The sequence below is a fragment of the Cynocephalus volans genome, chromosome 7 (assembly GCF_027409185.1).
Source record: "Cynocephalus volans isolate mCynVol1 chromosome 7, mCynVol1.pri, whole genome shotgun sequence".
Classification (NCBI taxonomy): Eukaryota; Metazoa; Chordata; class Mammalia; order Dermoptera; family Cynocephalidae; genus Cynocephalus; species Cynocephalus volans.
Genome location: NC_084466.1, coordinates 129,515,749 through 129,535,510, shown reverse-complemented (window position 1 = coordinate 129,535,510; position 19,762 = coordinate 129,515,749). Strand labels below are relative to the sequence as shown.

Here is a 19,762-nt window from a genome sequence, read left to right as displayed (position 1 = left end):
GTAGGCTTATCCTCTCTTGAAGCTAGGTCTGCTTATCTGTAGAAATGGGCATAGTACTTTCCTCAGTGTTGTGAAAATGGAGATGAGATCATCCATGACAAGGCCAAGAACATGGTGTTGAGCACTTAGTGGGCATCTAAAAAATGAATGAGTTCGTTATTTTTATTATTAATAGCAATGTTCACCAGGCAGATTATTAATACTGATGAAGATGGTGATTAAAACATGAAGTCAACTCTGGTATGTGACTCACGGGCGTTATAGGCTTTCACACCAAGACCTTTTCTTTATCTTTATAAATCACTATAAAGCAAAAAAAAAAAAAAAAAAAAAAAAAGACACCTGCTAAAATATCTTTCCTCTGTAACAACCAGTCAAGAAAAAAATTCCTTTGAGGGTAAAAGGAATAAATGAGGCTTTGAAGGTCAGTTAATTTCTTGAATGTAAGGGTAAGTTTGACCATGGCAAAAATGATCACAGGAGTTGGAGACTGAAAAAGTTCAATAGTAGAAGTCTATAAGATAGCCTACAAAAAGGACAGGAAAAGACCTAGATGGGTTCTGGAGAGCCTTTTAGACCTTGGAATTTCATAATCCTTTAAAATTTTTCTCTTTTAGGAATGTTTTTGGATTTGAAAGACAAATGGTCTTACAGGTAAGATTAGGAAGAAACCAAGCAAAGGGAAGTAAATAATCCATAAGAATTAACTAATCTTCAGGAAATTCTAGTCATCGACAAAATGATCCTTGGTTTTAAGAGTTGTCATTACTAATGACAATCTAAGATAGTTCAAATTTGGGATTTAGTTCCATTGACTGTTTTTTAAAGTCTATTATGACTTTCACATTGAAAAGGCCCTGATAGTAGGTCTTAACATAATTGTAATGAATTAGACTGACTCACCCACAGTGCAAATTCAGAGTAAGGTTTATGGCAGAAATTAACTGTCCTCTAGGATCCACTCACTCCTTCTTTCTTTCAGTTATAGAACTGATGCTCTTCCCCAACCAAGTTTAACTGATTAAACAAATATAGAGCTGCTAGCTCTGTCTGTTCCAGAACTTTTTATAAAAAACAGGACACTTGTTTTTACAAACAAAGTTTTATTTTACAGCCATACCCATTTGTTTGTGTATTGTCTATGGCTGCTTTTGTGCAACAATGATAGAGTTACTAAAATACTTACTATCTGGCCCTTTAAGAAAAAGTTAGGAGATATACCATAACTGATATAAAATTATAAATTTAAGACGTACATTAACTGAATTTTAAATTTATATTTATTATATCAGACAACAGAACTGGTTAATTTTTAATAATACAATTGAAACATTAACATATAATCCTTCTTGATACCGACTTTCTTCTAGACCCGAAAATCTTTTTCTTAATAACTTTCTTTCTGAATTATCTCTTTATTACTGAAGCTTATTTTTTCTTAAAAGCTAGAAATACTGAGGCATACTTTTGATTATTTTATATGTATCAACTATATACATACCAAGAGTTAGTGCAATTGTTTTCAAACCCACTTATATCAGTTTGATGATATTTTTACTATATAATTAAATTAAGCCAATGAAATATGAGTGTGGAAAAAAAAGACTATGTCTATAAAAACTTATTGAATGCTTTGGAAGACTAAAGAAAGGTAAAGTCACTAACAGCTGAAAATCTATTATCAATTACATATATTGGGCAAAACAGCCATAAAACATTTTAGCCTATAAGGAACATGTTCTCAGATGACTCTGAAGGTATGTTAAAGTACTTGCTCCACTTTTACGAAATGAAGCTGTAATTTGTAGAGGAGGTATTATGAGGGTGACTTACAAGAACTCTTCTATCAACATACCAATAACTTAAAATGGGGGTGGGTGTTGGCACCATGTCAAAAGATTGACAAGTGAAAGGACATTTATACTCACATGTGTTCAATTAAAATACTTGAGGCATACAACATTTTTTTTTTTTTTTTATCATTTTCCATTTGACTATTTCTAAGTGGTCAGAAAAATCTTAAATCATTAATTTAATTCAGAGTGTTCCTATACTGTTAGTGTCCTTGGTGCTTGGCAAGAGAAAATACATTTCCTCTCAAGAGAAACTTTCTTCTTCTTGCATTGTATGCTTCAATTCCCATAAATAAAATTCCAAGGAAAATTATAGCTCACAGTAAAACCTAAATAAACCCCCCAAAAAGCAAGGCACTGTGAGCAAGATTTTGCAGAAACAAAAAATACCAGAAACAGAACTAAAAAGACTTTAGGTAAAGGAATTACCAGACAGAGATAATAAAAGGTCTATGTTTAATATACTTAGAGAAATATTAAAAACTTCAAAATATTTGAAGAATAAAAACTGTAAAATAAAAAATAAAAAGAACTTTGAAAAATAAAAAATGTGATAAAATGAAATTTAAAACTCAATGAACAGATTTAACAGCAATTAAGCACAGCTGAAGAAAAAATGAGTGAACTAGAAAGTAGAACTAAAGAAATTATTCAGAACATAACAAAGAAATGGAATACATGAAAGAGAGGTAACAAAGATTAAATGAGAAGATCTAATAGGCATCTAACAGGCATCTTAGGCAAGGTGAAAGAGAGTGGGGTAGAGGCAAAAATTGAAGAGGTAATGTCTGAGAGTTCTCCAAAATCAAGGAAAAACACTAATCCATTGATTTAAGAAGCCCAAATGATCTCAATCAGAATAAATAAAAAGAAATCCACAAAGCCCACATCACAATGAAAATGCAGAATGCCCCAAAGATCCTAAAAGATCATTCTCTCTGTGGATGTGCTTAAGAGAAATCCTTAAGCACATCCAAAGAGAAGATAGATTACATTCAGAAGTGACAACTGTGATACTGTCAGCTGACTTCTCATCATCCACAGACAAAACTAGAAGACAATAGGATAATATTTTCACAGTTCTGAGAGAAAAATAACTGCCAACCTAGAAATCCATACCCAGCAAAAATATCTTTCAAAAATGAAGCCAAAAGCCATCTTAAAAACACACAAAAAATAAAAACTGAGTTTGTTATCAGCAGGTTACTAAGTTAAATGTTAAAGAATATTGCAGATGGAAGGTACGAGATGCAAGAAGGTACAATTGAAGATCAGAGAAAGTGGACAAATGTGAACACTGAATATATGCAATAACATCAAATAGAGTTTAAAAGGAAAAAGAAAAAAAAAGAAAGCATCAAATACTCAGTTACAATTGCACATAATTTTGGGGAGGGAGAAATGGGAAATGGAATTAAAAGCTCTTATAGTGTTTAGAGAGTTAAAAATAATAACTTCAGCCACTGATAAGCATGCATCATGTAATTTCTAGAAACATCAAAAAATAAAAACAGTATCATTTCCCAAAAAAAATAGAATGAGAAAAAAATACCTAATCAATCCAAAAGAAGGCAAGAAAGAAGAGAAAAAGATGAGACAAGTAAAGACAAAAAACGAAGCCAGACAATCTGACAATACATCCAAATATATCAATAACTACAATTAATATAAATGGACTAAATGCACCATGAAGACACAGATTCAGGAGTCATCACTGATGACGGTCTTCCTAAATACTCAAATGGTGTCTAGAAAGGCTATCTGACATTTTTAAGGAACTTAGAAGAGTGGTATGATACAGGGGATTTCTAATGGACCTGGAAAAGAAAATAAACAAATCTGATGCTACAGTAAACAACAGGGAACATGAAAAACAAAGGCTGATTTTTCAGAAGACATTTTAAGAAAACTTCATTCCACCTTTCTGAACATCAGAAATTATGTGCATACTTACTGATAACTGCAGAAAACCCGTAGAAGGTCTTCAGTACGAAATTCTTGGGGGAAGTCATAAATTTCAATGACATGTGGAAATTCACAATCACTGAGGTCAATATCAGGAACTTTATGGTTGTAATAATCAAATCTAGGTTCCTGGATACTTTCTCTGTTCTTCATATTCCCTGATAACTAGGGAGGAGGAAACACATAAAAGATAGTTACATCAAACCTGGGCATTGTAAAACATAAACAATCCTCCTTCTCCCTGTCTCCTTGTTCCCATTGTCTCTGCATTAATTCTATTCTTGGATGCAATGATGACCAGGGGTTTATCACCTAGCTTATATTATATGAGGGTACTTCAAAAAGTTCATGGAGGGCTGGCCGGTTGGCTCACTTGGGAGAGCATGGTGCTGGTAACACCAAGGTCAAGGGCTCATATCCTCATACATGCCAGCCGCCAAAAAAAAAAAAAAAAAAAAAGTTCATGAAAAAATAGAATTAAAAGATAATACAAATTTTTCTATGAATTTTTTGCAGTACATGTGGAGTATCTGAGAAGGTGCTGAAATTCTAGAAGACAGCCAATGCATGAAACTTAACTTGCATCTATCAACCAGTGTGTGAGACAATACAAACTAATTAATGTGATGAGTTACAAATGGTACAGTGAAGGCGGGTGGGTAGGAAGGACCACTGACATAGAGGGATTAGACATGGCAGTATGGAGGGCTTTAAAGAAAGGCTCTAAGATCTGATGCAGTGGTTACGCAGATTATTTTGCAATAGACCTGGACTGTCCAATACAGTAGCTACATGTGGCTATGAAGTACTTGAAATGTGGCTAGCCCAAACTGAGATGAGCTTTAAGTATAAAATACACATCAGATTTCAAAGATTTAATACAAAAAGAATGTAAAATATATCTCATTAAAAATTTATTTATATTGATTACATGTTGAAATGATATTTTGGATATATTAGATTAAAATAAATTATTAATTTCACTTGTTTCTTTTTACTTTTTCTAATATGGATATTAGAAAATTCAGAATTATAAAGGTGACACACATTTGTGGCTTGCATTATATTTCTTTCTTTTTTTTTTTTTAAGATGACCGGTAAGGGGATCTTAACCCTTGACTTGGTGTTGTCAGCACCACGCTCAGCCAGTGAGGGAACCGGCCATCCCTATATAGGATCTGAACCCGCAGCTTCGGTGTTATCAGCACCACACTCTCCGAGTGAGCCACAGGCCGGCCCTTGCATTATATTTCTATTGCAGACAACTGAAACATTTATCTTAAGAGTACTGGGGAACAATACTTCCTAGACAGTCAATGTGAAACCTTCATCTTGTTAAGACCCATATATATTTTTTCTTTTTTATGGCTAAGAAATGTCTTGATAGAACATAGAGGGGAGAGGTTTAGAATCTGATTCATTCTGACATATCTATTATAGACCAAGGGAAAGTTTGCAAATGACTTAGAACAACTAATTTTGAGTTATAAATCACAAACATTTAACAATTTTTACAAGTTGTACTTATCTTGCTATTTATAAAGCATAAATGAAATCTGAGTATTCCTTCATATGCATAACAAGCTTCCACAAAAATATTTGGCTAAATTAAAATTAACTTCCCCAAACTGAGGGTTTTAATACTTTTACAGCCATGTAGTCATGTCTTGAAAACAAGTCTATAAAATATTACCTGACTTGCTATGACATAATTGCACTGATGTTTATTTGCACAGGGGGTTAAAAAAAAAAAAAAGAATGGAGGAAAAGAGTAGAAGGTCAATGAAGCATGGATCGTTGAGCTTTTTTGTTTGTTTGTTTTTGTTTGTTTGTTGTTTAATCCTTAGTTCTTCAAGATACAAAAGGAAAACTAAAAAGTTTTGAAGTCACAAACCATTTATTCCCTACAGACAAAAAATTAAAATACACTATATTATTTTGGAATAAGGTTATCTTTTATCTCTGTCAGATGAGCATGTCAGATGGGCTGTTGTTATTTTCCAGATTATACAGACGGAGAATTAAGTCACAAAGAGATGACTAAAGACTATCCCTAAGGTTACTAATCAAATTAGTGACAAAGCCTGAGTCATAACTCCAGTCTCCTGACCTTCCATAACATGATGAAATGGGCTTACAGTGAACAGAATCAGAAACAGTGGCTATAACAATGTTCGGGACAACTAATTCTCTTTGATTGAAGATTTATGGATATAAACTGTTCTAGGAGGGAAGAAGGAAGGAAAGAAAATATCAGTGGCAAAGCTGAAAACACAACTGAGGGTTGCTAATTTCTTTCTAATCCTATATTCTAGACAGCATATAGACTATAAATTAAACTTCCAAAAAAACACTGCTTTGATCATGTTATTCTCTTGGTCAAAATCTTCATTGGCTATATTTAAAGCTCTTATAATCTGGACCTAACCTACCTGAAACAGGCAGAATAAAGATCTCCCAAAGATGTCCATGTCTTAATTCCTGTTACCTGTGATAACGTCACACAGGAAAATCAAGGTAGCAGATATAATTAAGGTTGTTAATCAGGTGACCTTAAAGTAGGGAGATTTCTGGATCATCTCGGTGAGCCTAGTGCAATCACAAGGGTCTTTAAAAGCAGAAGAACTCAAAGGCAGAAGAGTCAGTGTGTCAGAGTGAGGCAATACAAGAAAGTGGCCATTGCTGGCTTTGCAGATGAAAGGGTGCCATGAGCCAAGGAATACTGGTAGCCTCTAGAAGCTGAAAAGGCAAGAAAATGGATTCTCTCCTAGAGCCTCCAGAAAAAAATACAGCCCTGCCAGCACCTTGATTTTAATCCAGTAAGACTCGTTTTGTACTTCAGACCTCCAGAACTATAAGATAATAAATTTATATTGTTTTAACTACAGAGTTTGTGATAATTTATTACAGCAGCAATAGGAAACTAATATACTACTTTTCTGGCTTTATCTCATGTCATCCTTTAAAATATGCTACCTTCCAAGCAAAGAGTAATGCTCACTATCCCTAAACACATCCTGCTCCTTCCTATTGTTTTGGTCACATTATTTTGGAAGTACTTACACCTGTCAGTTTGCACATCTTAAAGTATCACATTCTCTATGGACACACTCAAGCATTACCTTCTCAATGAATCTTCCCTTAAATATTCCAAAGAATGTATAATCTGACTTTTCCTCTGTACTTCTACAGATTTACCTCACTCGTTTGTACTTTTATAGTACTCATGACACAAAACCTTATATTACAGCTAGACCTATCTCTTCCTTCAACCTTATCCTGACCACCTAACAACCCATCCAACAAACATTTAATGTATGGTTAACATACATTAGAAAAAGAACTTGAACAAAGAATTTTAATATGTAACAAAGTTATAAGAATGAAGAAAGTACCAGCAGTGGGTAGAGGAAGAATAAACTTTGCTTACTCTTCTTCATTGCATGAGTAAAGAAACAATACATTAAAAAGGCACAGAAAGGTATTGTAGAGGAGGAAAGTGTACAAAGGCACGCAGCCCTGAAGGAGTATTATGGTATTCACTGAATAGTTATGTGGTTACTGCAAAGATAACGTGAGGACTTGGGGGAATGTTATAGGCTAATTTGTGTTCCCCCAAAATTCATATGTTGAGGTACTAACCCTCAGTACCGTCATGATATGACTGTATTTGGAGATAGTCTTTAAATAGGTAATTAAGTTAAAATAAAATCATTAAGGTGGGCCAATCCAATATGACTGGTTTCCTCATAAGAGGAAATTAGAAGTTAGAAGACCCTGTGAATACACAGGGAGAAGACGGCCATCTATCAATCAAGGAGAGGTCTCAGAAGCAAGCAACTCTGCTGACACACTGACCTTGGACTTTCTAACCTCCAAAATTGTAAGAAAATAAATTTCTGTTGATTAAGCCATCAATCTGTGGTAGTTTGTTATGGCAGCCATAGCAAATAATACAGGAGCAAGGTTGGAAAGGAAGGCTGGAGTTTCAGTTTCCTCACCAGCATTCTGATTCTATAATTCAACTGTAAGGGACACATCTTATTTATTCCTATACTCCCCCACTGCACACTTTAGGCACTGCACAAATTAGGCATTCAATATATATTTACCGAATGAACAAAACACATATACCTCAAGTTATTTTGTCTAAATGCATGCTTACCAAGACTCATTCTATCAAGAGCCCCTTGTCAATAAGGATTTGATTTATACGATGTATATTTTCTGAGTGATTCTGGATGGCACTCGGAAATTTGAAAAAAAAAAAATGACACATTTTTCTTTCCCTTTAACAATAAACTTTAGTTGTCCTGGTTAACAAATCATGAAGAAAATCCAAATTATCAAATTATAAAGGAAAACAACAAAATTCCAAAATAAATCATCTAAACTTCTGAGAGTGACAAACTTAAGACCTGAATCTGGGAGCATTCTGTATTTTTTACAAGCTGTTCTCACAGCCTGGAATGCCTTTTCTGCTAAAGAACCTTCCTCTCCCAAGACTCAACTTCAATCTTTATCTTCTCTTGAAGATTTCCCTATCCACTCCAATGTAATGGTCTTTCCCTTCCTTATACTACTATACCATAACACTTTTTCTAAAACGCACCTTTTTTCACATTTTAACATCTCTGACATCAAGACACAGCTTACAATCAAGCATATTGTCATTGCTTGCCCACACATGCATAAGCATCAAAAGCACTAATATCAAAACTGGGAGAAAGGTCAGCATTGTGAAAGAAAATCCCAGATATAAGAATAGCCTTACATGAGCGCAAAGGTGTCTTAAGAATCTAATAATAATGATTTCGGTTCTTTTATATATTCTTGTAAGAAATGCTGTACCATCAAAGCTCTTGATGGCAAAGCAGATGATACTAGCTGAAAAAGCATCAATATTAATGACTGAATCAAGAAATTATTAGAAAGACTTGGACTGTGAACATGAACTTTTAGAAAGATCTTAACCAATTTATTACATTTTCCTTTCAATGTATATAATAGAATGATATGTGATAAAAATTTATGTCTAATTACATCTAAAAGAGTTCTTTCAATATGTACAAAATTAAAATTCTAAGAGAAAAGCACTGTGCCAAAATTTTTTTCTTAGTGATACATAAAATAATGGTGTATTGTTCACAATCAGTGGCATTTTCAATTCACTGAAATAGAATTCTCCTTTATTTCTTTCTGGTCATTTCTGAGAATAAATCTCAGTTCCACAAGACTATAAACTCCTTAAACATTTTTATCCCTCTCTCTTCCCCTCAAATCACTAGAATCGGATCTGGGCACAGATCAGCTATTCAATATCTGTTGATTGGCTGAGACTTGTCAGGTAGAGGCAAAGGCTTAGTGTCATGAAAAGAGCTCAGGGCTAGAAACCAGGAGGCACAGATACTAGTACCAACTCTGGCACTAACTAATCTTATCTAGGTAAGTATAACCTTTCTGGGCCTTAGTTACCTTATTCATAAAACAAGAGGGAGCTAGACTATTATAGACTAGACTAGACTAGGGCTAGATTAGACTTCTTAAACAATGTTTAAGGAGTTTACAGTCTCATGGAGCTAATGAGACTTATTCTCAGAAATGACTTCCAATGCTAACATTCCACTTTATAAAAAGACTTATGCAGCTTCATCTTAAAAACAGGATGAAGTTCTATTTTCTAGCCTTTACAGTTCGAGGGCTATACTATAATCCTGGCTCAGATATTGGGAGGGAGGAATAAGAACATATTTAATGGTACTTTTAATTAAACACAAACATAATAAACCACTTCAAACTACAGTTATGGTTAAAACAAATCTAAATATGAGAGGCACCAAGGGGTTATGAGGTAAGGACAAGACTTGACCACAGGTTAGTGGTATAGAATTACTACAGTTGCTTCAAAAGTCACCGTGTCTACTTACACAGAATTAACCCATATAGTCAACTCTCAATTATGTAGATTAGGTTATTAAAGCCCTTTATTTTTGTTTTTCTCTTCCACTGCTACCTTGTGGCTACTTAACTGCTTTATTAGCTCATTTTTATTGAAGAAAATCAATTTAAAACCTTATAATTTACTATAAACCTTGGTAAATTAAGGCCTGGTTGGAGAACAGACTTAAGCTATAACCAGGAAAATGAAGTTTTTGGATTATCTGGACTTGATTCTTTCTAAGGTATTACAAGAGCACAGAAAACTGAGAATAACTACCAAGAATTTCTCATATTGGTCTATGGTAATGTTATGAATAAATCAATAGCTAGAATTAAAATGTTTTCCTCATTTAACTTCCCATCTTCAGCAAATGGAAATAACCCCACTTATTTTTTTTTTTAAAGTATTTCAAGTCTTTTCAAATTTCTCGTAACTTAAGTTCTAAAACATCCAAAAAGAGCTACCTAAAAAGATAATAATACTACACTATAGAGTTATATCTCCAATCCTCTTCCATACTGTTTTCGGCACAAGTTCTTTTTCAACAGTAGAAGGCTAAATTCAGACATTTCCACTCTAATATTTTACACATTAAGTATAAGAGTGGATAATATCTCCAATGGTAATACCTATCTTCAAATATATGTACGCTATGTCTCCACCAACCCTATCAAGAACCAAAGCCAAAAATGCAAACTTTAGCTTTGCAAAAATACAAACATAAAATTTGTAACACAGAATGCTACAATGCCATGCAAGGGGCCACCTAGAGATTTCTTTACCAGCAACATCTCTATACCTGTGATTACCTTCAGTGGAAGAAAGCCCTGCCCACCACATTGGACTAAGGCATAAGTAAAAGACAAAAAAGCAGGAAAGTGGGAGGAAGTAAAAACAAGGGGAGAAGGAAATAAGAAAAAACAAAGCCACAATAATGAGACGTACAGTGCCCCAGCGATTGTTTCAGGTGATCATTTACTGACCCCAGTGCCAGGGGATAAATTCGACAGGTCTAGTCCTCTCCCATGAATGGTAGTATATGGCACATGAATACAAAGGAAAAGGACCAATTGAGTATCCTGAAGCAACAAAGACCTGGGCCTGGCTCCTATTCAGACAGTATAGAAAAGTTAACATGGCAGACCAAACTTGGCATTTTTGGGAAAACGCTATACAGATCTCCTGAACAGTGAAAACACAATAGTAGATTAAATTTATAGTCAAGAGGAAGACTGAGAAGGCAGGAAGATATCTTATTTAAACCTCTTTTCCTTACAAATTATCCAGTCTCAGGTATTTCTGTTATAGCAACACAAAATGGACTAATACAGTATGACAGTCAATGACTACGGCTGTTTGTGAGACCTAAGAAAAACTCCAAGGCAGACAAAATTGGCATTTACTGCCATTCAACTTCTTGCTTAATTTCTCTAGTCCCTGATCCACTTTTTCTTTATGCTACCTTTAGCTACCTAAAATCCTGCATCATATCCAGGCCTATTCTCCCAACCAAAATTTCTCTTCTTTTGAGAGTATTAGTCCTTGCCCATCTGTCTCTCTCAGCAAGACAATAAATAAGTACTTCTGACCTTCAACAGCATACTTAGACCCACTGGTTTAATAAGTGAGCCAATCTTGACCCAGGCAGGCAATATAATAATATGAAACATCATCTGTAGGATCAGAAATTTAGTCTCAATGCTTTAAGCCTGGTATCCAGCATGCCTGGGCACCCCCTTGACTTTTCCTTAATAATCTTAGCCTTCAGCCAATCTAAACAAAAGATCTTCTGTGAAAGATTAATGATTAGCACTTACATTCCCTCTGTCCCAAATACAGGCCTTATGGCAAACCTAAATCTCTCCCCATATTCCAAGCCCAGAATCAACACAACAAAAACAAATTCTGAATTTAAATATATTTAGACTGTTAGCTACTCATTTCAGCAATCAGGCCTATGGCTGGGTCACTCCTTTCCTCCCTAGCCCTGGGGAATCTCAAAGTCCAGCAACAAAGTACCCAGCATATCAGAAAATATAATTATTTTCTGACATAAATGATTAAATTAATTCAAATCAAAAGTATGGGTTAGATTTAATTCTCCTAAAGATATGTTGCTATCTTTAATGAACCTTTTTAACATAAATGAATCTGTAATTTCTGAACATAGTTGTTGTGTGTTTTTTTCTGACCAGGCTAGGGAAACATTCTCTTTGCCAACCTTAACCTTCCCCCTCCTTGCCATTATCTTTAAATAGGTAATGAATCAAACAGAATAAACATCATGAGTCATCACTACCCGTTTTCCATCTGCCCCAACTATATCTCACATACCACATCTCATGGAGTTCACAGACACAAAAGCACTGCCAAGGACAGTGCAAGACACTAGGAATCCCTGAAGCTTCAAAGCCTACCTTGGGGGCCGGCCCTGGCTCACTTGGGAGAGTGCAGTGCTGATAACACCAAGGCCATGGGTTCGGATCCTTTGGGGCTGGCTGGTTAGCTCAGTTGGTTAGAGCACAGCCTTATAATACCAAGGTCATGGGTTCTGACCCCCATACCAGTCAGCCATTAAAAAAAAAAAAAAAAAGAAAACCTACCTTGTACTGATAATATAGGCTCAGAACTATTTACCTCTCTCTAGTTTTGAAAGGGGATCAGAAATTAAAATGCTGCTGGTTTGTATTCTGATTCAGAGGGAAAAAACATTATACAACAAATGTAAGAGCTCAGAAGGGAAATTTTTAATTTTACAAGTTGCCTGGTTTAGAGAAAACAAAAAACAAACAAAAAAAACCTTTGAGCAATGGAATCTTAATATTCCCTCCTCCTGTGTGAACCAGAGATCTAGTCATCATCCACTAATAGAATGAACAACAAACAGAGTACATAATTCAATCAGATTCTTCACTGGATGCCCCAAGTGACTACATTAGAATATATAGCATTTGGAAGCTGAGCATATAAATCCCCACTTAGGCAGTAATAACATGCCAATTAAGATACTTTTATAAAAATATGGATTATAAATCTGTTAAAATGAGATCAAACTAATAAAAGATATTGTGAAAAAAGAAAATAGAAATAGAGAGGTGAGGGGAGTACATGAGAACTCTCTGTATGTTGTTTCAATTTTTTCTGTAAACCTAAGACTGCTCAAAAAAATAAAATCTATTAATTAAAAAAATAGAAACAGAATAAAAAATAGAAATTAGGAATATAGAATAATAGTAGAAGTGGGAACTATAATCTTGTTTAATTCTATGGACTGGCCACACAAAACTATCAACCAGTTTAGCCCTGGGGAATCTAATCTCCTTTTGCAACCCTTGTCTATGTCACTTTTCTGACAATCAAATACTTACAGTGAGAGAGTGTGAGAATGTAAACTGGCACATACAGAAAAGGAAGATGGGTGGGAACGGGTGGTATTCTTTTACTCTTCTCTTTCCATGGCTATACACTGTTAGTGGCCTTTTGTTAACAAAAGGACTTTCCAAAAGGAAGGCCTCAAATTCTTACTGGTTAGCTCAGTTGGTTATAGAGTGTTGTGTTATAACACCAAGGTCAAGGGTTCAGATCCCTGTACTGGCCGGCCACCAAAAAAAAACCAAACAAACCTCAAATCAAGGCAAGATATGGCAGTGAAGGTGCCAGATGCCAGTATCTATCAACATCAAGGTCATGTTGTTGATACCCCACTAACCCACCTACCAATAGATTCGGTGATCAATACAGGAGGCAGGAGGGGCTATGGAAGTTTTTCTTAGAGAAGAGTAATTCCTGTGTTCTTGTACCAAGATCTCAAAGAGCTAAAAGAAGTCACGCCAACATCCTCTCCTTTATCAATTACCAATTTAAGTTTCTAGCCATTCCATACTACAGCTTTAGGAGATTAACTGTGATCTTTGGAAACTCATCAAGAGTTGCAGTTCTGGGAACTCAATAATGACCTAACTATGCTCCACCCCCATCAGGCAGCTTTAGAGGTTCAAATGTCACAGGAAATTGCTTCACATGGCAATGGCTGCCACACCCTGCTCTACAGCATACCTCCCTGCCTATTAGAAGTGTTAGACATACCTCCATATGTCTAACCATTATCAACAAAGAAACAGACCAGCTGGGAAAACAGCCAAAAACATTAGGTTGGAAAGTTTTCAAGGTAGGCAGGCACTATGATTTAGTATTTAATAAAGTATGTTTGGAGCAATATAAATAATAAACTAAGAGTAAAAGTCACCAAAGGGCTATTAATGTTAATAGATTGGTAACATCTTTTCATAACATTATTAATATTACATCTTCTAAAACCCAGGCAGCAAATACCATAGTCTGAAGTTGGATCAGCTACCTGGGTTCTCAATCCATCTCCCTCTTTCTTTTTTCACCCATCCTCATACCTCAACATACACCCCACCCCCTTCCAAGTACCTTCAAAGATCTCCAAACACAACACCCAGACACTGGCTGTCTTCAGCTTAATACTCCAGCTTAATACTTCAGCTATGTACTCCGTTTTCTTGCCATTCTCAGCCTTAGGTCATGCCAACATCCTCTTTAACTATGTTACTATGAGGCCTCAAAATACCAAACTGTTGCCTAAACTCTTTTGCACCTATTCTAAACAGTGGTAAGACCTGAAAAACTGTGCTGGACACCTGAACCCTCCTTCCCTCCAATACACAAGCCATATTCCTAAGCTACCACACAGATTCCAAGTTCCAGCAGCAATGATATTTTGAAAGTCCCTGGAAGCTGCCCTAAAAAGACAGAGCACCTCAACTCTGCCCTATCACCTCCATCCATTCAATAAGTATTTATTGAGTACTACCACGTATAAAAGGCTGTGTGCCATGCCCTTCTTATGTAGGAAGTTGTTCTTTCTCTCCTATATATATACATGTGCTCACTCTTCCTGCTGACTCCTGTGAACACTACTTCCTTTCTCAGACTAAGGCCTTCTCCCAATGCTTTTATCCTTAATAACTTCTCTATGTATCACATAACTTCCCCCATTATTTGTATTTCTTAACCTGATTTGGGTCTCAAACCTCAGTTGAACAGTGTTTTTCTAATCATGGGCTAACAGCCATCTGTAGTTCCCCACTCATATTCTGATATACATTTAAGTTTGTGTATTACCTTTGAGCAGTGGTTCTCAAACTTAATGTGCATCAGAATCACCAGAAAAAGTTGTAAATACATAGACTGCTGGGCATTTCTAACAAGTCCCCAGGTGATGCTCATGCTGTTGGTCCAGGGACCATACCATACTTTGCGAACCTCTGCCTTCGAGAATCTGATGAAAGCTATGAAGAAATGAATATACATACACAATTTTGTACGTAATTTCAAGGGGTTCATGGATGCTCATTCATAGATAGTCTTTGCTCTATATTTCATTCTAAGGAATGTTTAAAATATAGTGTTTTCTGACTTGACAGTAGGAAGTGCTCATTGCGGTATAGGGAAACTCAGCGCATGCAGACACCTAAGAATGAGGTAGGATTGCTTGGTACTGGAGAGTCAGTTCAGTCCAATGGGCTGTCCTCTTCAGTCTCATGTGGCTCTTTCATGTGCATGTGATTAATTTTTCTATACTTTTAATTTAATTCTCAGAAACAAAAGACTCATCACTTAGTACAGGTTGAGCATGACTAATCCCCAAATCTGAAATGGTCCAAAATCCAAAACTTTTGAGTGCTGACATGACTCTCAGAGGAAATACTCATTGGAGCATTTCATATTTCAGATTTTTGGATTAGAAATGCTCAACTGGTTAAAGTATCTGTAAATAATAATAAATAAAAAAAAAATCCAAAAATATGAAACACTTTTGGTCCCAAGCATTTTGGGTAAGGAATGTTCAACTGCATTTAAAAGGCTCCTTGGAATGTTTCAAACAAAATCCTTTAGGTGAGGAAATGGTCTGGTAGAAAAAAACAAACATTGGATTAAGACAGAACTAGATTAAAATCCTGATTCTGCCTTTCATAAAGGTGAGACCACTAAGCTTCAATTTCCTCATTTATATAACTGGGGATCTTGTAGGGAAATCACTTTTTCCCTTCCAGACAAAGGTTATGTGCACCCACTATGATGGAGTTTGGATGTGTGGTCCCCTCCAAAACTCATGTGGAAATTTGATCTTTAATGTGGCAGTGTTGGAAACTGATTTAGTCATGGGGGTGGATCCCTTATGAATGGATTAATGGTCTCCCTGGGGGAGGGGGGAGTAATGAGTTCTCGCTCTATCAGTTCCTGCAAGAGCTTGTTGTTTATAGAACCATGGCACCTCCTCTCTCTTGCTTCCTCTCATCATGTGATCTGCTTGGACCCGCCAGCTGCCTGCTGTTTTTCTACCATGAGAAGAAGCAGCCTGAGGCCCATGCCAGATGCAGCTGTCCCAGAATCGTAAGCCAAATAAACCTCTTTTCCTTATAAATTACCCAGTCGCAGGTAGTTCTGTTATAGCAACAAAAAACTGACTAATACACACTATAAGGAATGAAAGAGGAAGCAGTACTATTATTCAAAACCAATGATTCTTATTTATGGTAAGGAATTCAAATGTTGCATAGAGAACAAACATTCAAATGAAAAAAACACAAATATTGAACTAAGCAATTTTTAAGATGCCTCAAATCCAACATTTTGTATTTATGAACTCCACCTGGCCGGCATGTCACTATCCACTTACATTTTCTACATATGTGAAAGTCATTTATTCTTCAATTTAACTCAGTACAAACTCCTTAAAAAATAATATTTTGTTTTATTTTACCCTTCCCTTCTCTACTTCCTTCCCTCTGCAGTGTCTAACAACATTCCAACATCTACTAGAAAAGTAAAATAAATATGAATAATAATAGTAATAAATTATTCTCCTTCCCCCAAATAGGCCCATGTAAAACACATCTGTCAACACACAAAAACCCTTTTGAAGGTGTTTCCCTCTATATTTCCTCAACAACCAGAATCCATTAAATTCATCTTTTATCTATTCAATAAGATTTGTTAGGATTTGGCTATTACAGATATAGCTCAAGTCTGTTTTATTTTTTAAAGTGCTATCAGATAGTGTTTTCTCAATCTACAATCCTACTAGTTTATTGCAAAACAATTAAATGTGAGTCAATGTGTGAATGTGCACAAATGGCAATCAAAATCACCTCCAAAACCTGGGTTCCTCAAATCTGTCAACTGTCTAACCATCTAGCAATTTAAACTAATCATACCTCTTGTAGAAGATGTGGATCCAAGCAGTCACCATCATCATTAAACATAGACTCCCAGCTCTCCTCAGTAACAGTACTTCCCTCCTCGTGTGAAGTTTCAGGTGATTTAGGTTTCATGGATGTTTCCATAGATAATGATTCTCTATCACGAAAGGATACACCAAATTCTACATTCTCTGAGTCATCTTGCTCTTTTGATTTGAACTCTTCAGCAGTTCTTAGTTCATGCAATGCCTCTGTTACATCACCAGTACTATCCAGATCATTGCCCAAGGCACTGTCTGAAAGTAATTTTGTCCCATTTAACATACTGAGTTCAGAGTCTAGAAAAGTGTTACAATTATTACTACCAGCAATCTTCTTTATAGGTAAGGAGGAAGCACAATCTGACAAGCTCTCTATCAACTTTCCTGGTGACTCTGTAAAACTAGATGAAATATTCTCAGCATAAATATCTGAGCAAGCAGTCAGGTTGAAATTTTCAGTGTCATTCCCATTTCTAGCTACATGAAGAGGGGCTGCATTTGCATTCATTCCTGTATATTTTGGGAAACTGTGTGTACTGCTACAGGTCTCATCAGCTATTCTAACTGCAACTACATAAGGGCTGCTGACAGTTATATGATCACATATGGCATCTGTAATGTCCATCATACATGCCTTACTGGTAATGTCACCTACACTCTTAAATCCATTATCTGTATCTGTTTTGTGAGCAAGGACAGCTGCATCAGAAGGTTCATACTTTACACATAACTCATTGACAGTACTGTCATTCTTCTCATACTCTCTACTCATTGTTGAATCAAGAATGCCATTTGTGCTCTCTAATTTGCTGACTGTAGTCATTTTATGAGAGAAGTGACTCATAGTCTCAGGAATGGAATCTATACCTTTCTGACTCAAGATGAAACCTGTACTGTTGGCTATATTATCTACATTCTCAGCTTCAAAGTCTATGCAAGTTTGATCAATGACACCATCTGGATTTCCAGAAACAGAAATAGCAGTGATGTCTGCACTTCTGAGCTTCAACATTCCATCTGATGACTGCATGCTTTGTTGTATAATTCCAGAATCAGAGCTTCGTTTTACTGGTGCAATCATACTCTTAGATTTCAATACAGAACTAAAAACTCTAGGAAACTGGGATACTATCTCTACAACTTTGGCATCAGATTCAATGCTGCTTCCCAAATCTCTGTCTTCAAATGTCTCCCCACTTAGTTCATGCCTACTGAAATCACAGAATTCCACATTTTGGAATGGTTTGTTTAGAATCTGAGCCTCACGGGTTTCTGAACAAGACTGTAATAGAAGAATATTCTTATGTCCTGTCTCATCTGTGGTTTCAACGTCCAAACATTCCACTGTCTTTGGTCTTTGTAAAGGTACATTAGGTAAAATCCTGGCATTTGGGACTCTTTGCTGATGTCCTTGGGGAAATACTTCTTTGCCTGTGGTCCCCCTCTTACTACAAACTCTATCTTTATTTATTCTATGAAGGCATGTGTCTTTTCTTAATTTTGTTGAAGATTTCTTTCCTTCCCTACAATTATGCTCCTTTCTATCAGGATTAATACTTAGTCTTTGAGGCTCAGGTTTGTCTCTAAAGATCTCCTTTTGGAAAAGACAACCTTCTTTTTGTTCTTTCACCACAGAATTAGGTGGACCATAGCTTTTTTCCTCATCATCTGTCTTGAGGAGTACTGCATCCCTTCGAGCTTTAGGTATATAAAGTGCCATGTCAGGCCTTCGGGCTCGAACTCTGCATTTCTCTGCTTCTTTCTGCATGGCACCACCTCAATCTGCAAGAAAAAGAGAGAATGATTTAATTACCAGATTCTAATTACAATGTATTGAACCAAGAGATTTTTAAAGACTAGGTAAAGGGTCTACTAATCCATTCTATAGAAATCTCGAACTTAAAAAAGAAAGTAAAACCTGCCATAAAATAATTAATGTAATCAGGTGTGCAACTAAGTAAATTTTAAAAAACTCATGAGCCCATGTATTTTATCCATCCATCCTCTTTCTTTATTATTTCCTAAAACCTTTAACCTCTACCTCCAAAGTCTTCTCTACTTTATTAACAAGTAGCTTTGTCTTAGGCTATATTAAAAACAGATTACTGGAATAGTGATAGCCACCTATCAAGCACTCATAAAACATAACTATCTTCATATTCTAGGAGCTTAGATTTTTTTCAATAAAGAGTATATTCAAGGAGGACTCCAAAAAAACCACACTTGCTCAACATAAATATATACATATAAATGATTTTTAAGAGTAACTTTAATGTCAGCTACAAAATGAAACAACTAATCAGAGAATGCTTCCTAGAAGATGTTGATTTTGAACTGTAATTTTTTAGAGGGGGAAAAAAGGTAGTGGGAAAGAGAAAGGCATTATTCTATTAATACAATTTTGCCAAATGACCTACTATAAATTTTCTAGTTTCCAGCAGTAATAAAACAGATTTGGGTAGGATGAAGGAAGGTAGAGACCAAGGAAATTGAGACAACTCACACTAGTAACTTCTGACACCCTCCACCATGGTTGGTCAATGATATTTAACAAGAAGAAATGTAACAAAATTAAATAAATCTTTATCTACTATCTAGTATATACAAGTAAATGGGCTGGGCAATTTCATATTGAGTTATTCTTCTAATCTTCAAAATAACGCTGTGAAGTAGGTATTAGTTTTTCCAGGGCACGGAGAATAAGGAGGTGCTACACATAGCAAAGAAACACCC

The 19,762-nt window shown here is 35.7% G+C and overlaps 1 protein-coding gene across 6 annotated transcripts in view; it reads right to left on the bottom strand.

Moving 5' to 3' along the window:
• R3HCC1L (R3H domain and coiled-coil containing 1 like) overlaps window positions 1-19,762 on the bottom strand; it is an 88,570-nt gene that overhangs the window by 11,356 nt on the left and 57,452 nt on the right. For 5 of the 6 annotated variants that reach the window (XM_063102255.1, XM_063102258.1, XM_063102256.1 and 2 more), the window contains 2 exons: window positions 17,004-18,811; window positions 3,808-3,983 (listed from right to left, as the gene is read on the bottom strand). In XM_063102255.1, coding sequence (XP_062958325.1) covers window positions 3,808-3,983; window positions 17,004-18,797 — 1,970 coding nt within the window. In that variant the 5' untranslated portion in view covers window positions 18,798-18,811. The remainder of the gene's footprint in view (window positions 1-3,807; window positions 3,984-17,003; window positions 18,812-19,762) is intronic. The other variant, XM_063102260.1, reaches the window with a different exon arrangement.